The sequence below is a fragment of the Eucyclogobius newberryi genome, unplaced genomic scaffold, assembly GCF_026437365.1.
Source record: "Eucyclogobius newberryi isolate DKJ021-1_F unplaced genomic scaffold, fEucNew1.0.hap1 SCAF_4, whole genome shotgun sequence".
Lineage (NCBI taxonomy): Eukaryota > Metazoa > Chordata > Actinopteri > Gobiiformes > Gobiidae > Eucyclogobius > Eucyclogobius newberryi.
Genome location: NW_027316056.1, coordinates 9,781,642 through 9,801,492, shown reverse-complemented (window position 1 = coordinate 9,801,492; position 19,851 = coordinate 9,781,642). Strand labels below are relative to the sequence as shown.

Here is a 19,851-nt window from a genome sequence, read left to right as displayed (position 1 = left end):
TTATAATGCTTTCAGTTCAAGCATTATGTGTCCATTTAGCTTTTAACTTAGATTAACTGCAGCAGCGACAGTGTAAGAGACAGAGGAAGGATAAGAACACTTTTTTGTTAAATTACTACAAGTAAAATACGTAGTTTTGCAATATACAACTGTACAGAATCCATAGTCATTCCTCTTCTTAAAGGGGGAGGGGCAAGTGTAACATTCACTTCTTCACTTCTTTTCATGAGGAGGGTAAACAACTTGCATCATGGAGATGTCATGGTTCTGTCTGAAATGTTCCACAAAAAAGCACAATACGAAAAGATTTACTTGCACGGACGGCAACAGACACATTTTCCTCAGAATTGTCTAGAAAGGGTTTCCACATGTGTCACAACTATATATATAAATTGTTCTAAAATATATCCAAATATATCCAAATAAACCCTTCCACTTTTGCTGCTGAAGCTTGGCTGGAAGTCACAGTGTCTTTAGTGGCCTCTATAGGCCTCTAAGTTCACGTTTATGATGGCAGTATTTTAACAACATAGAGCGCTAATTTATGTAATGAATTGATTGGTGAAATTATCTTATTTAATCCATTCAGCGCGTGGATCAGGTATGGGAGTTTACCTCAGTAGGATGAGCGTTTGCCCTTCATCAGGAGGCCGGGGTTCAAAGCCCCTCGTTGCATACTTGATTTTTAAATTAGATTTTTTCACTTTTTTATGTTATCCACTAAATATTGAACACCCCAAGTCTGCTTGCCCATCCATAAAACTGCACTGCACGCTACTGGGTTTCCATATGAAACACCTGAGGTTTCTGTGCTGTGGTTGAGTGGCTAAGGCGGCAGCACATATGCCAGGCTCCATGTGCAGCCGGACGCAGTGTCCTGAGTTTGAATCTCGGCTCCATCAATTTACTGCTTGTCCTTCCTTCTCTCTCATTCCCCTTCGACGCTGGCCAATAAAAAAATCCTTTAAAAAAACCCAAAGTGCTCCAAAGTCTATAGTCTGATTGGCTTTGGGTCCATAGCGTTCCCAGCAGGTGATGTCACACTCCCACAGTCCACTTATACTTTCTAGTTGGCTCCAATATCATTCTCCACCAGAAATGGAGTAGTTGAACACCTGCCAATCAGCAAGAATTCTGTCTCTCAAAGACCTGTTATTCTGCCTTTAAAAGTCCACTTCTGCTTTACTTATTAATCTAAATTAGTTGCACGTATTTGAGCTCATTGCCACATAAAGACACCTGTCCACCCCCCAAATCAGTCAGACTCCAACTACCATGGGCAAGGCCAAAGGCTGTCAAGGCCAAATGCTGTCAAAAGACACAAGACACAAAACTGTAGACCTTCACAAAGCTGTAAAGAGCTACAGGGTAACTGGAAAGCCGCTTGGTGACAAATGATCAACTATTGGAGCAATTGTTAGAAAATGGAAATGGCTAAAGATGACTGTCAATCTCCCTCGGACTGGGGCTTTATGCAAGATCTCACCCTGTGGGGTCTCAATGATGATAAGAAAGGAAAGGAATCAGCCCAGAACTACAGGAGCTGGACAATGACCTGAAGGGAGCTGGGACCACTTGCCGTGTTTGGAGGAAGAAGAAGGATGAGTACCATCTCTACAGTGAAGCATCCGGGTGGAAACATCATGCTTTTGGGTCGCTTTACTGCACAGGGGACAGGACGACCGCACTGTATAGGAGAAAATAAACTGCAACAACCTCCTGCCCTCAGCAGTCAGAGTAATGAAGATGGGTCATGGCTGGGTCTTGCAACATGACAATGACCCAAAGCACACAGCCAGCATAACCAAGAAGTGACTCCGTAATAAACATGGATGCTAGAGTGGCCTAGCCAGTCTCCAGACCTAAATCCAATAGAAAATCTTTCAAGGTAGCTGAAACTCTTTGTTGCTTAGCAACAGCCTCAAAACCTGACAGATCTAGAGACAATCTATGAGGAGGAGTGGGCAAAAATCCCTGCTGCAGTGTGTGCAAAGGTCAAGAACTACAGGAAACGTTTGACCTCTATAATTGTAAACAAAGCCTTCAGTACCAAATATTAACATTCATTTTCACAGGTTTCAAAGACCTATCTGCGGCAATAACATATAAATACATTATTTTAAAATGTGATTTCCGGACCTCTCAATCCCTCACAGTGGAAATGCACCTCAGAAGTTCAGACCCTTCCATAATCTCGAAGTGGGAGAACTGGCAAAATCTCAGGGCGTTCAAATACTTATTTTCCTCACTGAATGTCAATTCTGAAGTTCAGAGGTCTTTGGGCTGACATTGAGCCCATTGCTAGAAGTTGTTGACCTGACATTTCTCTTGTGTTTTCAGTGCGTCCCCAATCCCGGTCGTGGTTTTCGTCTGGGACAGTACTGCTGCAGGTGCAAAGAAGGATTCTATAACCCAGAGATCAGCATCCAGGATCCAGGTAGGACAATACATGAAACACTGACCAATGAACCAAACATGCTGCTTTTCATTTCCAGTTTATATAGACTCCTCCAGGACTGACTTTCTATCCCATTTATTTTAATATTGCAGCAAAATGAAATGTAAATTATGTCAGCTCAGTCAAATGATTATTTATGTGTTCGTTACAACCGTCAATATCTAACTTTCAGCTCTATTTTCTACAGTTCACTAATGTTTACAGGCGCTTCATGAAGTACATTTCATACATTATCCAGAATATGGAAGTACACAGCATATTGTGTTTCTTTGTTATAAACAGAGGGACAATATTTTGGTGGTCTCTGGTTCAGCTCTTGTTTGTATCTGGAATGGTTTCAGGCCTGGCTTAGATCTGTGTCGTTCTTGATATGAAAAGTTTGAGATCCATTGGTCTAAATGATTAAAGAAGACATTCTATGCAAAAGCAGTAAAGGGACAGGAAAGAACTCTGTGCCACAGTCAAAGATGATAAATATATAGCACACAAAAATATGATATGTCTTCTTTAAGTTTACAAAGTGTTGCTGTCGTCCGTGTTAGAAATACAATGTCATTTTAATGGATGATAATAATGGTGACGGTTTAATCATTACTGACGTAATAACCTTAATTCAAAACAATGGCAGCTTGGTGGACGTGATTTAGTAAAGAAATGCACATTCTTGACAACAGTTATGGTTAGGGTGAAAGGGATTGGATAATTCTGCGTTCCAGACATTAGGACGTTGGTTATTTCCCACTTGAACATTACAAGATCCGTATGTAAACAATTTGTCAATGTTAATCTGTAGGATAAAGAAATGTAATGGTTAAACAAATTCATCAACATGTTAAATATCAGAATGATGTAACTAAAGAGTAATTAGTTAGTAGCATCTCCAGTTCACAAGTAGATTTACCAATTTGTGCTGCGTTCCAGGCTAAAGGTTAGGTTTAGGTTATGGCAATATTTAAGGTTAAAAAAGGGTAAGGTTAAGGTCAGGATTTGGGTTAAGTTCAGGAAAATGCTAGGTTGTGGTTAAGGTTAGTTAAACTGTTCAGGGTTAGTTGACGTGTTGGCAGTAGAAGCACACAAAAATATAAATGTAACGTAGCTTAGAAAACAAGAATAAGAGACTTGGTAACCGTCAGAGTATTATTTTATTCAGTCCAAAATGAATATATTCTGCCATTACTTGGATGATATGATATTGAATTTTAGTGTCACGAGGATTTAGAGAAGAAAACATCACGATATAAGATCTATAATGATTACTGACACACAATAAAACAAAAGTGAGATCCTTAATTTTCTTTCGTTCCATTCCATTACTGTTCCAATAGCATGCGAGCAACTCTGAATGCAAAAGTAACGTTTTTGTGATGTAGAAAACACGTATAAATCACTTTACATTTAGGTGTAGCTCCTTTTTGGACGTTTAGATTGAATTGAAATGACTTAATATGCTTCTAAATGAATTTTTATTATTTTATAGTTGAGTAACCGAATCATCTTAACATCCCTCCTACTTCTTCACTACTAATACTATTATTTCTACTACTACTACTACTACTACTACTACTACTACTAATGCTACTTCTGCTACTTCTGCTACTTCTGCCATACAGTTATTAGTTCTCTTTGTTCGTCTGTTGTATTGATGGTGTACACTATTCAATCCTGTGTGATTTTGAGCCCAGCAGACTGAGCAGGTGGGCCACATTAGGAACACACATTACATAACATTAAAAGACACTTTGAATAGACTGTTTTGAGCCATTATCTCAGCACTTTGGTTCATTTCAGCTTCAGTACCAAACACTGCATGACTCATAACTTCACAGTGGCCATCTGCTCGTCGTGTTTTCACCCAAACTCTTCTCTGGGATTGTGTGTTGAGGGCACAGATGTCAGCCATGTTGTCTTCCTCCATGGAAACAGACAGGAAGAGAAATGTTTAAAGTGCTGCAGGATGGTTAGCGTTTGTGGAGGATTTAGCTGCTTTTACAGGGCACTAGTGACAAATATATAAGACGTTCTTCCTAAACCAGGTCTTAATGCGAGTCAGAATCATTTCTAATTTAGCACAAAACCAAAAATAAACCAGGATAAAGTAAGTTAGGGTGTTTTCTTGTGTGTTCTTGGTTTGAGCCTAGTTTAATTCTTATATAGACTTGGTTTGCTCCTGTTTTAGTCCTGTTTTAGCCCTTACCTAGTCCCTGCTTAGTTCTGTAAGCATTAGTTTATTAATTCTCTGAAAATAATTCTGAATGGATTTTGTAGCAGGTAGTTTTGAAAGTTGGGGGTTTCCCCTTGAACATATTTAGAACCAAAGATTTATTTTTTCTATAATCTGTTATCTGATTTTACAGTAGTACATTTCTGTTATTTAATTGTACTATTATTACTTATATATACTTATGTTGTGGGATTGTGGGATACTTCTCTCCAAGATTCCAATGTGGGCATTATTTATTATAACAACACTTGTGATATGATCAGTGTTGGGTAACGTTACTTTTAAAAGTAACTTGTTAAGTTACTTCGTTACTGCCCTGGAAAACTAACGCGTTAAGTTACTGTGCTACTGTGTTATAAAAGTAACGTGTTAGAGTACTCTTGCGTTATCAAAAATTAACATTATTGTGTAAATTATAAATTAAAACATTGTTGTATAACCTATATTATCGACAGTCCCTTTGTGTTGCTGAAAACATAATCATAAAAATATCAAATACAGTAAACGCAAGTAAATGCGTTTGACTGAGCTTTATTAATCTTTTATATTGACAGATTACCACAATATAATGCCATACAATAAGCATGAGCATAATAATAATAATAAGCCTGTCCTCAAGCAATGATAAACATTTCTAAAACAAAATGAGTGGATTAGCAAGAGCTCCAACGCACAACAGCAGAACGCGCCATGTGAAGTTGAAAATAGAGACCATGGCTGATATCAATCTATATAAAAATACATTCTGGATAATCCCTGTGTCACTGTCCGTGAGCTGCAGCCTCGCGCTGGATTGTGAACACTCCAGAAAAGTGTCCAGCATAAAACTTCTGCCCTCAGACAACAGACAAAATGTGTCGCTATGGATTGACGCAGTAATTCATTTGGATTGATGGACTAAAGACTAAAGGCTTATAAGATTCAAAACATATTTTTTGATTCTAAACTGTCTTTGATTCCATGCTAAGCTGTTATAATGATCAGGTGCATGCTAGTTATTGTTCGTGGCACACAGAGCAGCAGCTCGTTCCATCATCGTGCGCCCACAGCATTTGCCCACATCGTTTAAGTCGCAGGCCGGATCTGATGAAACACGTTTTGATTCTCCATTTCCCATTTATCTGGTCCTGAACTATCTTGTATTCACTCCAGATGCCCTCCCGGTGAACAGCAGTGAGGAGTGTTACCCCTCCATGCCCCTGTGCCTGCCCTGTTTCCCTGGCTGTGGGCGTTGTCAGGACGGCACCCCCTGCAGGGTTCAGGAGGACTGGCTGCTCCGGACGGCAGTGCTGTGCGTTCAGGGCGTCTTCATGGCTCTGATATTCGTCAGTATGATGGCCGCCTACAGACACCGGAGGAACAAGGTGATGACTCTCACTCTTACAATGCTGGCACCTCGTGTGGTGGTAAAAATGAAATCTGATTGATTAAATAATTATATGCTTTGTTAGTTGATTTTGTCATCATGAGTCAGTGCTGTTTGTGTATTTTAGAGCTAATATTCTTAACTTGAGTAACAATTTGAATCAACTTAGTTATTATTACTTTTAAATGATTTTGTTGTTTTAAAAAGCATGAACCAGTGCTGTATTGGGGACCATAGCCCCTGAAGTCTCACGCTCAGATCCGCCCCTCGACCAGCATCAGTGTGACTGGACTGTCCTGGATCTAAGACTGGACTGTCCTGGATCTAAGACTGGACTGTCCTGGATCTAAGACTGGACTGCCCTGGATCTAAGACTGGACTGCCCTGGATCTAAGACTGGACTGCCCTGGATCTAAGACTGGACTGCCCTGGATCTAAGACTGGACTGCCCTGGATCTAAGACTGGACTGCCCTGGATCTAAGACTGGACTGTCCTGGATCTAAGACTGGACTGCCCTGGATCTAAGACTGGACTGCCCTGGATCCAAGACTGGACTGCCCTGGATCTAAGACTGGACTGCCCTGGATCTAAGACTGGACTGCCCTGGATCTAAGACTGGACTGTCCTGGATCTAAGACTGGACTGCCCTGGATCTAAGACTGGACTGCCCTGGATCTAAGACTGGACTGCCCTGGATCTAAGACTGGACTGTCCTGGATCTAAGACTGGACTGCCCTGGATCTAAGACTGGACTGCCCTGGATCTAAGACTGGACTGTCCTGGATCTAAGACTGGACTGCCCTGGATCTAAGACTGGACTGCCCTGGATCTAAGACTGGACTGCCCTGGATCTAAGACTGGACTGCCCTGGATCTAAGACTGGACTGTCCTGGATCTAAGACTGGACTGTCCTGGATCTAAGACTGGACTGCCCTGGATCTAAGACTGGACTGTCCTGGATCTAAGACTGGACTGTCCTGGATCTAAGACTGGACTGTCCTGGATCCAAGACTGGACTGCCCTGGATCTAAGATTGGACTGCCCTGGATCTAAGACTGGACTGTCCTGGATCTAAGACTGGACTGCCCTGGATCTAAGACTGGACTGCCCTGGATCTAAGACTGGACTGCCCTGGATCTAAGACTGGACTGTCCTGGATCCAAGACTGGACTGCCCTGGATCTAAGACTGGACTGCCCTGGATCTAAGACTGTCCTGTCCTGGATCTAAGACTGGACTGCCCTGGATCTAAGACTGTCCTGTCCTGGATCTAAGACTGGACTGCCCTGGATCTAAGACTGGACTGCCCTGGATCTAAGACTGGACTGCCCTGGATCCAAGACTGTCCTGTCCTGTATCTAAGACTGGACTGTCTTGTATCTAAGACTGGACTGTCCTGGATCTAAGACTGTCCTGTCCTGTATCTAAGACTGGACTGCCCTGGATCTAAGACTGTCCTGTCCTGGATCTAAGACTGTCCTGTCCTGGATCTAAGACTGGACTGCCCTGGATCTAAGACTGGACTGTCCTGGATCTAAGACTGGACTGTCCTGGATCTAAGACTGGACTGCCCTGGATCTAAGACTGGACTGTCCTGGATCTAAGACTGGACTGTCCTGGATCTAAGACTGGACTGCCCTGGATCTAAGACTGGACTGCCCTGGATCTAAGACTGTCCTGTCCTGGATCTAAGACTGGACTGTCCTGGATCTAAGACTGGACTGTCCTGTATCTAAGACTGTCCTGTCCTGGATCTAAGACTGGACTGCCCTGGATCTAAGACTGTCCTGTCCTGGATCTAAGACTGGACTGTCCTGGATCTAAGACTGGACTGTCCTGTATCTAAGAATGTCCTGTCCTGGATCTAAGACTGGACTGTCCTGTATCTAAGAATGTCCTGTCCTGGATCTAAGACTGGACTGCCCTGGATCTAAGACTGTCCTGTCCTGGATCTAAGACTGGACTGTCCTGGATCTAAGACTGGACTGTCCTGGATCTAAGACTGGACTGTCCTGGATCTAAGACTGGACTGTCCTGGATCTAAGACTGGACTGTCCTGGATCTAAGACTGGACTGTCCTGGATCTAAGACTGGACTGTCCTGGATCTAAGACTGGACAGTCCTGGATCTAAGACTGGACTGTCCTGGATCTAAGACTGGACTGTCCTGGATCTAAGACTGGACTGTCCTGGATCTAAGACTGGACTGCCCTGGATCTAAGACTGTCCTGTCCTGGATCTAAGACTGGACTGTCCTGGATCTAAGACTGGACTGTCCTGGATCTAAGACTGGACTGTCCTGGATCTAAGACTGGACTGTCCTGGATCTAAGACTGGACTGTCCTGGATCTAAGACTGGACTGTCCTGGATCTAAGACTGGACTGTCCTGGATCTAAGACTGGACTGTCCTGGATCTAAGACTGGACTGTCCTGGATCTAAGACTGGACTGTCCTGGATCTAAGACTGGACTGGTCGGTCCAGATCAGAGAAAACACAAACTCACAAACTCTTGTTCTTGTTCTTTTGTTCTTTTGTCAAACATAAAGAAATTGTACTGTACTCATGACAAATTCAAAACTGTAATCTTGTCATTTGACCATGATTCATGCAGTTACGTTATAGTTATATTTGCCATTAAGAGTTTATTCAGAGCCTTACAGAGGTTCCCCTATAGGAGCAGTCTGTGGGGATAAGTGTCTCTGTTTGAGTTTAGAGCTATATTAAATAGACAAGCACTGAATCACAATATGACAATCTAAAAAGGCAGATTGCCTCAACATCAGATCACAATTGTTTTTTTTATTTCCATATTTTCCCGCCTTATTTCCTGATGCACTTAAAAAGTCATTTACACTTTTCAAATGATACTGCACTGCAAAAATATAACTATACTAAAAAAAAAATATTATACTAATCTTATATTTTCAGTTAGTTAGTATGCCTACATTTCTGGACTTTCTTTAAAGGTGCCATAACATGCTTTTTTTCCACGTTTCGTAGTCTATCCTAAGTGTATAATTGATAATAATAAGGGTTGTGCAACACCCTTAACATAATAGTTAAGAAATATCACCCAGACCTTGGACCCCCTCACCAACCCGGAAATGCAGACGGCTTGGTTTGATATTCGCCCCCACCCTTGTGAAGAGCGATCTGGCTCCCCCGCCCAACCCGTGACATAGTCTCAGAGCACGTGTGTGCCCCGCCCACCCGTGACGTAGTCTCAGAGCACGTGTGTGCCCCGCCCACCCGTGACGTAGTCTCAGAGCACGTGTGTGCCCCGCCCACCCGTGACGTAGTCTCAGAGCACGTGTGTGCCCCGCCCACCCGTGACGTAGTGTGTCCCCCACAGCTGTTAGCTCTGCAGTGCGCCGCTCCTGCCGCGCGAGTGAGTGAGAAACGATAGAACTTCAGATCAACACTACTTTGAGCCTAAAGGTGAGGGGGGATGGTGACGCGTGCTTGCCCTTATGATGTGGTCTTGCCCCACCGCCCGTCAGTTTGGAGATTCGAGGAAAGGAGATAGTCTGTACTATAGCTAAAAACTGCGGGAATCAATCAAAAAAACACTCTGGGTACATATATGAAGCACAAATAGCAATGTAAGAAGATTAAAAGCTCTGAAAAGTCGATTTTGCATGTTATGGGACCTTTAACATTCATTTCTTTAACATTTCTGTCTCCTCAGAGAATCAGAGCGTCTGGTTTGCTGCTGTTGGAGATCATTCTCTTCGGCTCGTTGCTCCTCTACTTTCCAGTGAGTCTAATCTGTAAACCTTTTATACTTTATTACATGGTCTGTGTGGAATATACAGCAAAATGTGAACCTTCCGTTCTGTGGGTGTGTTTGCATTTTAAGTTGTGTCCTCGGGCAAGACGCTTCTCTCCCCTTGCCTAATGTGCTCATGTGGTAGAGCTGTGACGCGTCTTCGCAGCAAAATACAAAAAAATACAAATAAAAAATGCACAGTTTGAACAGATTGTGTCGTTTATAACTGACGCTGGTTGTGTTGCGTTTGGTGAGTTTCAGGCTGAATGAGGCAGTTACTTTCACCACTCAATATTGCAGTTTGTTACTTTTTGGGAGAAGTAACAGGTAACTATAACTAATTACAAGGCACATTTTTGGTCACACGTTTTGCTTTCCCCTAAAAAGTGAATAGATTGGATTACGTGCGCTTCCAGCCGACCACTCTGTCCTGGATTACTTCTTCATAATGGACGAGTTGTAGCGAGTTGAACGAGGTGAACGCCCGACTCTAAATAAATGGGCCGTGGATGGTTTTCAGAATATCATTAATCAAAACAAAGATCAATTTTTCCAATTTCGAAGGCGGTAAGTGAAGGTGACGTCTTACACAATAATGGGAGAAGCTCAGTGCGTCTTTAGCGGAGCTTTGAGTCAATGATGTGAGGTTAGTTTCAGTTCAGTTTACAATAATGCATGAGTGTGTTGGATTCATGCATTTCTAGAACAAATACGAGAGTCCACCTGTGGCTGGTTATCATTTCAAGGTCCAGTACTGGCACAGAAAACTGAAAACTGGAAATAAAAGAATGTTTTTTATTTCAATAACACATTTTTCTTCCTGGTTAGTCCTTGGAGAGTCTAAGGAGAGTCTCAAGTCAGTGTCACCACAAATGAACAACACATCATGACAAAAAAAACATCAGAATGACTTTCATTCTGCACCAAAGGGTAATTCTTTTAACAAAATTGTTGTTCAGTTTTGTCATTAGAAATTTACTGTCTTTTTTAAACAGAGCTAGTTTCATATTAAATGTTTTTATCTTTTAAATTAAAGAATAAAAATACACACAGAGAAAAAGAAACACGACCAGAGAGAGAGCAGACACACAAAAAAAGCAGTGGACATCCAACTAATAATTGAAAAAAAATTAAATCATGGCCCAGAGAACACTAAAAAACGTCCCATTTTGCCCAGAGTGTGTCAAATTTGTCCATTTTTAATTTGAGTCCAAACATATTTTTTTTCTATTTATCCATTATAATGTCAGTCCAGTCCTTGGTCATCGATGCATTTTGTGTCGTCCATTTTTTATGTGAGGGCGTTTTTCTGCCGCTGCTTGGAGGAGGCTCCAGAGATGCTGCTGGTTGTGTCCATGGCAGGAGTCCTGAAGCCCAAATACAGAGTTCTGAAATCCATGGTGATGTCATAGATTGTCTGTAAAGCTTTGTTGATCTCAGTCCAAAACTTGTGAACAACAGGACAATCCCAGAACACATGATAGTGGTTTGCCTCCTGCTGCCACATCCTCTCCAACAGTCTGTATTTCCCTGTGAGAAATGGGCACTTTGACATGGGGTTAGAAAGGAACGAGACACACTTTTACAACAGAATTCCCTCCAAATATGTGATTTTGTGGTTCTCCAATGAGATGTACATGTACTTTCCCACTCTTCATCAACCAGAACAAAGTGACCCTCTCTGTCCCATTTACTCTTATATAATCAGTAGAGTGACTGCCCAGATTGTTAATACGTTTGTACAATTTAGATATTAATTCCCTTGAAATTTTAGATGTATACGCTTTAATGAATGTTTCAGTCAAAAGGCTATGATGGTCCTCCTGATTTTTTATTTCTTGGTTATAATAAATCCTTATTTGTAAATACTTATAAAAGTCCTGTTTGTCTAATTCAAATGATTCTTTAACTTATCAAAGCTCTTCAGATGATTTTTCTTTGCAGTCTGGTAAAAGACCTTTCTAGCTTTTGTCGTCCAGACCATACATTTTAGAACGTGTTCATTTTAAACAGTTTGCAGGTGTCACACATAACTGACTTTGCAAGACACAACATTAAACCTAACACAATACATCTGAGACGTTGCATGGAGACTTAAATAGGTGCCCTTTGTAGCCAACAGATGTAAGTATTTTGTGTACAATTTTGAGGGTTTTAACTCAAGCAAAAAGTGTAAACCAGGCATGTCCAAACTACGGCCCGGGGGCTGAATGTGGCCCTCAGACCAATTTTTGTTGGCCCTCCAGATTCCTGCTAAGTTTGGACAAACAACAAAAAGAAGTACTTTTTACTGTAAAATATGAAGAAAATCAAGCATTTTGATGTTATACCAACCTAATATTAAGTCTTTTTAAAGATGTGGAGGCATAGAAACTATGTCAAATTAAAAATTTCGAATGATTCACTTTGTCAATCAACAAATTCAACATAGTCGAGTTGTTTGTGGCCCTCTGCTCCGTACAAGTTTTAAAATGCGGCCCTCTGTGAAAAAAGTTTGGACACCTCTGGTGTAAACCATCTCAGGTCCCAGTCTCTTTCAGTTAATGCTCTTTCTTCACTCAATAAACAAACACTTTCTCTCACAACACAAACACATTTTAGCTGTGGGATTTACACTCTTTACCGTTTAACAATTTGATTAAGAAAAAAACATGAGTCATTATTGGAAGATGCTTGTTTGGTCTGGTCCCAAAATACTTAAAACTTCTGAGGAAAGGTCAATGGCTCTTTTATTTGTGAGTCTATTTTATCTAAAGGCCACAACCTTCCGATCCATCACCTTTATGTCCTGGACCCAAACAGCTGTTCTCTGCTGTGATTACACTGGGAAAACACAGGGATAATTGATTATTGATTGAACAAAATGAAAAAAAAGAGAGTTAATCCAGAAGGTTTTGAAAAATGTGTTTTCAGTTAAATCACAGGATCAGAGCAGAAAGTATTCACTAATCAATATCATGACAGGAGGGAAAATATGTCCTCCTGGAGTAAAAACCGATGGTACTAAACAGGGAAACAAAGATTATTAGTTTTTATAGACTCTAAAACACATACGAAAAGACAATTTTATATTAACAAAGACAGTGGCATAATTAAAGCAAAATGTCAAAAAGGAATGAACATTTTTTGTCTGTCACAAATTATACACTTTACTTCAATCTTCAACCTTTATTTGGGTGATAATGTATATAAAAAATCTCCTTTTTTACTAAAATAATCATCAGTTGTAGCACTAAAGAGGATTTCTATAACGCCAACACTGCTTAGCTTCTGAGATTAGACGAGATTTCTCAAGATGCTGTGGTCGCACATGAATCAAACTTCAGCGTGTTATTCCTTATTTCCTGTAGGTTTTCATCATGTACTTCAGACCCAGTACCTTCAGGTGCATTCTCCTGCGCTGGGTCCGAATGTTGGGCTTCTCCATCGTCTACGGGACCGTCACGCTCAAAATGTACCGGTGAGTTTTCTGTAACAACACGACGACGATGGGAAGAATGGTGTGATTTTTGTGTGTAAACATTTGCTTTTTTTTATACTTCTCGGCCTGGGCAATTCATCAAAAATATCGAAAGATTGAGATCCAGTTAAATTCAATTGTCAATGGCATGGTTTGGGTTTTTTAATTGAGAAAATGTGGCTGACGTGGTCAGACTTTGGAGGAAGACATTGTATTATTTTTCGTCAGTCAGCATAGTTTATGTTCATGTAATCAACACAAAAAGCCATTTATATTTTGTTGAAAAGTAAATTAAATACAATCTGAATTAATCAATATGAGGGAAAAAAAGTGTCTACAGCCCTACTCCTCTGTATTAAGTTATTGTGTTCAATGATACATGCTATAAAAGTTGTTTTTGTCCCAATTTGTGCAATTTTATCAGTTCAGTGTCCATTAAACTCTACTAACCCTAACACTAAACCCAAAAGTTTCTAAACAAATCAGTGGTATATGTTTGCTTTCAATGGCAGTGCTTCAGACACACTTTACTTCACAAAAAATGTAAGCAGTTTTAATGCGATATAACTGTGATGTAGTGGGATAAGCAGGTGAAGTGATGACCAGTTTGAATCTTTCCTGAATCCCACATTACCATTGTGTTGTTGGACAAGACACTTCAACAACATTGTCTTTCGCAGTGTGTAATAGAGGAGGTCGATTCATGGGTTTAGAGCTCAAATCTGAATGCTTCTTTAGAATGGGGGAAGGTCATCACGAAATCCTTCAAATCAGGAACGAATCAACCGCCTGAAACCAATGAATAGATACAAATATTTTGATACAGCTATGATTTTGGGAGATATGCAAAATGATTATTGTGTACATAAAAAACTACTAAAAAGTATTTTTTTTAAACAGGAAGGGTCTAAGATACAATCTCCCCTCAGTCTACAACAGCCTCATAACACCATGGCTTGAGTTGAAGACTGGCTTTTGACAAAATTATAGAAATAAAAATGAGTTGCGTCCTTTGACCAAAAATCAGCACAATTCTTTGTCAAGTTTACTTGCCAATCAGAGCGCTGCTTTCAGCTCTTACTTTTTGGTTGAAAAGAAATAAAATACTTTATCAGCTGCTGACTATGACGGAATGAGACGCACAGCGTACTTAATCAATAATGGTGATTATTCAGGTCATCGGGTCACAATATAATTATAATTGTGACCATTTTAGAAGCAACATAATTATTTTTAATTCAATTTTGATTCAAACAAAATACATCTAAATGTAAATAACATTTTATCTTGCTGTTCCATTTGCTGCTCCACTGTAAAGCTGGTCAAACTATGGAATAGCAACACATTAGAACGATAGAAAATAAAAATGCACTCTTGTTTGTTCTCAGTAATTGTAGATAATGGTTCAATGGTGGTGTTTTTCCTCACAATAATCATAACACTGAAATTTGATATTGACATCCTTAGCGCTAAGTACAACCTTTACAATACAATACTCTCTGGAAAAACACATTTATTCACTGATAGGAAGAAAAAAAAGTTACCCCAGCTTTAAGTTACAGACTTGAGTACTTCTTCCACCTCTGCTTCAAACAAAATATCACTCAAGTAGAAGTATGAAAAAGGTTTGGTGTCAGAAAACCACTCTGAATATTGCAATTTCTTTAAAGGTTACTCAAGTGAATACAACTGAATAAATGTAATTGCGTTGACGTAACTGAGTATGACCCACCTCTGCCCAAAAGCTCAAACCGCACCATTTCTTCGCAGTGTTTTGAAGGTGTTCCTGTCGCGCACGGCCCAGCGAGTGCCATACATGTCGAGCCTGCACCTGATGCGTATCCTGGCCGTGATGCTGATGACGGTGAGCTGGTTCCTCTGCGCGTGGACCGTCGGCGTCCTCCAGAACAGAGACAGGAACATCCCCGTCTACACGTCCACCACCACGTCTGACGGCCAGGCCTTCAACCTCTGCTACCTCGACCGCTGGGACTACATGATGGCCGTGGGTGAGTGAGAAACGACACAAAGGAAGGGTTTGGTGATATCGCTAGTAAAATGTAAGATTATAAGTATCAAGCTTGTAATGTGGAATAAGCAGCTTTATTGAATAAGCCTTTATTATTCCAAAGAGGTAATTTGCTTTGGCAGAACATCAACACATATAGCTTTTTTGCACTGGTTCGCTTTGGAGCGGATCTATGCGGTCCAAAAGTGTCAGAACTTTGTCTGAACCTGTTTAAGGTGTCCAGAGTGGTCTATATTAGATTAGATTAGCCTTTATTGTTCCTGTAGGTAAATTTATCCTCTGCATTTGATCCATCTTTCAACAAGTGCTGGAGGATTTGACCTGTTGTGCATGTTTTGGGGTGATGGGGGAAACCAGAGCATTCGGTCTAGACATGGGTCCAATTTAACTACAGCTTTTTTTTCCTATTCATGGGTTTTTGTCATGGGAATGATTTGTTGTCGTCGCCATTTTAAGGACGTCACTGTTTGGCTTATTATGTTTATTAGCATAGCCACACAATAATATGTAAAATAGCAGCTACCGAAACAAACAACTCAGGCAAGCGCTCAGTCTAGAGTGATTTCTGAAAGTCCACCGCTCCCTCCTGACCACAGTCATACATTTCTGGACAAACAGGGTCTTTGGGGACGTTACAGAAGAGGAATCCTTTTTTTGTCTGCACCGCCCACAGTGAGCATTCAGATTCCGTCCTGAAGATGGTCCTTAAGTCGCAACGAGTGTCTAAGGTCACTTCGGATCCATGATTTGCGGTTTTATTTGAGATAATACGGTAATTTAAGTACAACTGGCATCTGAGCTAAAGGCTTACTGACATAAATTGAGATCTCTGTTGTGCTTTTGTTGAGAGTCTTGTGACATTAAACATCCTCTTAACTGTCATTGGTGAGGAGAGCAGAGAAATGTTATATACTTTAATATGGGGATTGGCTTCAACATACAATTGTACGTGAAGGAACATTGGATTTGACGTAAATATGGTTTGCATCTGGCCGAGGGATCGAGTTTGAGCAACGATCAGAGATGGAGAATTGTCTATGAATGCCAATCCGCTCTCATCCTAAAGCGAAAGACAGCGACACACATGACTCTTCCTTATAAGTCTGCGCAAAGAAACGTTTTACAATTAGATCTGGGAAGAGTTCAGTGGTCTGAGTAAAACTAAATTCAACTAAATGTACTCTTTTATAATACAGTTAAAGAAGCATGAGTCTAATACACAACAGTGGCTTTGTGGCACTGAGCTGCAACTGCCTACAATTCAGATATGTTTTTTTTAAAGCAATTAAAGATACCATAATAATGTTTAAGATAAAATATGATACTATTGCCGTCTCAAAGATCTATATTCTGGTTAAGCATTGGACAGAGCTGCGGCGTTAGCTGAACGTCGCACGGAGGATCAGGCCTCATTCTCTCAGAACAGCTACGTGTCCCTCGAGGGCCACCGTACATTATTGATGAGTATTGGCAGTTTGGTCACAGTTTGTAATTGGACTGAAAATGAAACAGAGAGTAAAAGGCGATGAGACGGGGCCAGTAACAGAGAACATTGATCTCATTTCAGCGTGCGCTTTCCTGTACGTCAGGTGAGCTGCCTAACCAGTCATTCATAATAGAACAACATTTCTAATCAAGTTGTCAAAGCTGCCATGATGCCGTCACGTGTAAAACATCTGGAAGTGCGTTGTTGGGACACGTTATTGATCCCCCGAAGGGAAATTTGTCCTCTGCGTTTGACCCGTTCTTCACTGTCGCTGGAGCAAACTGTCAGGAGCCGTTACTCATCTCCAGATCCAAGACGAGGCTTTGGTCAAACTCAGGACGTTCGTGCTTGAATCTCAACAGCCGCATCAAATCAATAACAGAAGCTTTTTACAGTGTCTAATTGATTATGATTGTGATTAGTCGACTATAAAAAATAACCAGTTGTATATTGATCATAGCTATCATTCTCTGGACTTTACAGACTCTACAACACATATTTCAACTTGTTTGGTAAAAGATGCATTTACGAAGTTGAGTTACTGACTAATCAAACAAATGTAGCGCCAAATAATTGTTAGTTTAATGATAAATTTCACTTTCCTAGTTTTAGACCTAGTTTAGATTTGATGATCTGATATATTCTTAGGTTGTTCTTGGTGTGAACCATTGTATATGAGACATTATTATTATACCTTTTTTCAGTTATCCATCTATAACATAAGTAGAGTAAGTGAAAACTGTGATTTTTTGGAACATTCAAGCTTCAGTTGCAGGACATTACAGGATTAATCAAACATGCATGAATCAATCATTCAATCAATCAATCAATCAATCAATCAATCAATCAGAAGGTTAATGATGAGGAATTACTGTTTAGTGTTAAAATGCTGATGAAGTTGATTTAGCATAACATGTCCCTTGCATTCCTCTTGTGTCTGTGTAGCGGAGCTGCTGTTCCTGTGCTGGGGCAGCTCTCTCTGGACGGCGGTGAGGCCTGTGCCCTCAGCCTTTCACGAGCCTCGCTACATGGGCATCGCCATCCACAACGAACTGCTGCTGTCCACCATGTTCCACCTCTTCAGGTACAACACTCACTCTTTCTCCTGATGTTTTACTCAAAATACAAATAATTCCCCCCCCCTCCGTAGATAGATGGATACTTTATTGATCCCAAAGGAACAAACACTTTCACTGCGCTTCCCGGATGCCTTTGTGTCTCAGTGGAAGTTCTCAGTGCAGCTTTAGTAGGAGGATTCATCAGGTAGAGTCAGCAGGTGGTGTGTCAGAGCAGTTTGAGGAGAGGAACTGTTCTCTTCCTCTGTGTCCTGCAGCATCACAGTCAGTGTCCAGGAGGAGCAGGTAAACTCTGGAGACACAACAGGAAAACTCTCTCCTAAGCGTAGGACAGGAAGACTCTGCTCTTTTGGTTTGGTGACGAGACGGGCCATTCTCTCGTAATATTTCCTCTGGAATGTCTTCTGCAGTATTTCGTGTAAAAAGTCTGAAACAGTCCTTAACTTTTGTCCTTATGAACCGCACAAGCTGCATTTCTCATTTGGTTAAAAACTGGATATTTTAATACATTTACTTATTGTCACGTCTCATGTTCTTTGTGTTCTCTGTTTATACTATATACTAAAAAAATATAATAATGATAATAATTTCAAGAAAAAAAAGACATGTTATCAAGTCACCTGAAGCTCATCAATATTAGAGACAAGCTGGCCTGATAGAGACTACACAGAAACAAATGGGGGTATTTCAGGTTAAATTTCGATTAACATTTTACCAACCTCATCTTGATAGTGGCCCTATTTAACATTAGGTTAATTCTCATACTTTCCTCCAGGTTCACGTTCCCGTCTCTTCACCCCGACTGGATGCTGCTGCTGTGCTTCACTCACACTCACTTCACCATCACCGTGACGCTCGCGCTGCTCTTTCTGCCAAAGGTAATCTGCATTTCAGAATCGTTCTTGTCACTTCTAAATACTTTTAGTCATAAGATTAAAGGCACTGTACTCGTTTAAATAATTGTGAAAAACAGAACTAGTTATTCCTCACTTTCTTGCGTTTTCGGAGCATCCTACTTATTCACCGCTATGAGTTTATAAGTCCTTAAGAGCTGATTTATCTGTACTGGAGCAAAACTAAATGTGTCTTAAATATGTCTTTGTGAGCCAGGGTCTCACAAAGACAAAGAGGTTTCTAATAGCCCATTAAGATTCTGAATAGGCTAGCTCGGTAGATACAAGGGGGGAGTTTCTGTTGAAACCAACAACTCTTTCTACTTCAGGAAGGCTCCTCCCAATGGGCGGGTCTTACCACAGAACAGTATTAATATCGGAGTTCTCGATCTAAATTCTGTTATTGACAATGACTCTTGGATGAGAGTCGAAACGTCTATTTTTTCAAACTGAGTCCAGATGACTACAACTGAAGCTTTTTCTACTATAAAACTAAATGTACTCAACTACTTTGAAAAAAATCTGGTAACGCCTGTTTAATGTGACAAGTTTGTGGAGCCAATCAACATTTGTGGATAAAAACAGTGGATCAAGAGGCCCCTGCCTTCCATCTGAATTGATAGCATAATATTCTAAAAAGTTATAAATATACCTTGTGTCCAGTTCCTGTTCGTGTCCAAACCGGGGCGGCAGGAGATCGCAGCTGAAGTGTACGAGGACGAGGTGGACCTGAGGCGCTCGTACCTGAACAACAGCTTCAATTCAGCCTGGAGCGAGCATAGCGTGGACCCAGAGGACTTCAGGGTAAAGCACGAACGATACCAGCAATACCTCAAAGAGAACAGGGAGATTCCACAGGGCAACAAAAACAAATGAATATCCATGGGTTTGAGAGTGAAGAAAAATTGGGATCGGTGCAACAACAATCTTTTGAAAGGTCTCAAAATGGCTCACCTTATTCCTGAAGTTGCCACAGGCGTCATTAATTGTGCTCGTCTTTCCAGTTGTATGACTTTGTCAAATATGTACCTTTGGCATCTTTCATGCGATGTTATGAACATTAGCTGGGGGAGAAGTTAAATGACTAATTGT

The 19,851-nt window shown here is 40.8% G+C and overlaps 1 protein-coding gene across 2 annotated transcripts in view; it reads left to right on the top strand.

Moving 5' to 3' along the window:
- The window catches only part of gpr179 (G protein-coupled receptor 179), a 46,963-nt gene that overhangs the window by 21,691 nt on the left and 5,421 nt on the right, over positions 1 to 19,851 (top strand). For both annotated transcript variants that reach the window (XM_072463270.1, XM_072463269.1), the window contains exons 4-11: positions 2,341 to 2,437; positions 5,832 to 6,043; positions 9,735 to 9,803; positions 13,166 to 13,275; positions 15,046 to 15,284; positions 17,736 to 17,874; positions 18,642 to 18,744; positions 19,423 to 19,563. In XM_072463270.1, coding sequence (XP_072319371.1) covers positions 2,341 to 2,437; positions 5,832 to 6,043; positions 9,735 to 9,803; positions 13,166 to 13,275; positions 15,046 to 15,284; positions 17,736 to 17,874; positions 18,642 to 18,744; positions 19,423 to 19,563 — 1,110 coding nt within the window. The remainder of the gene's footprint in view (positions 1 to 2,340; positions 2,438 to 5,831; positions 6,044 to 9,734; positions 9,804 to 13,165; positions 13,276 to 15,045; positions 15,285 to 17,735; positions 17,875 to 18,641; positions 18,745 to 19,422; positions 19,564 to 19,851) is intronic.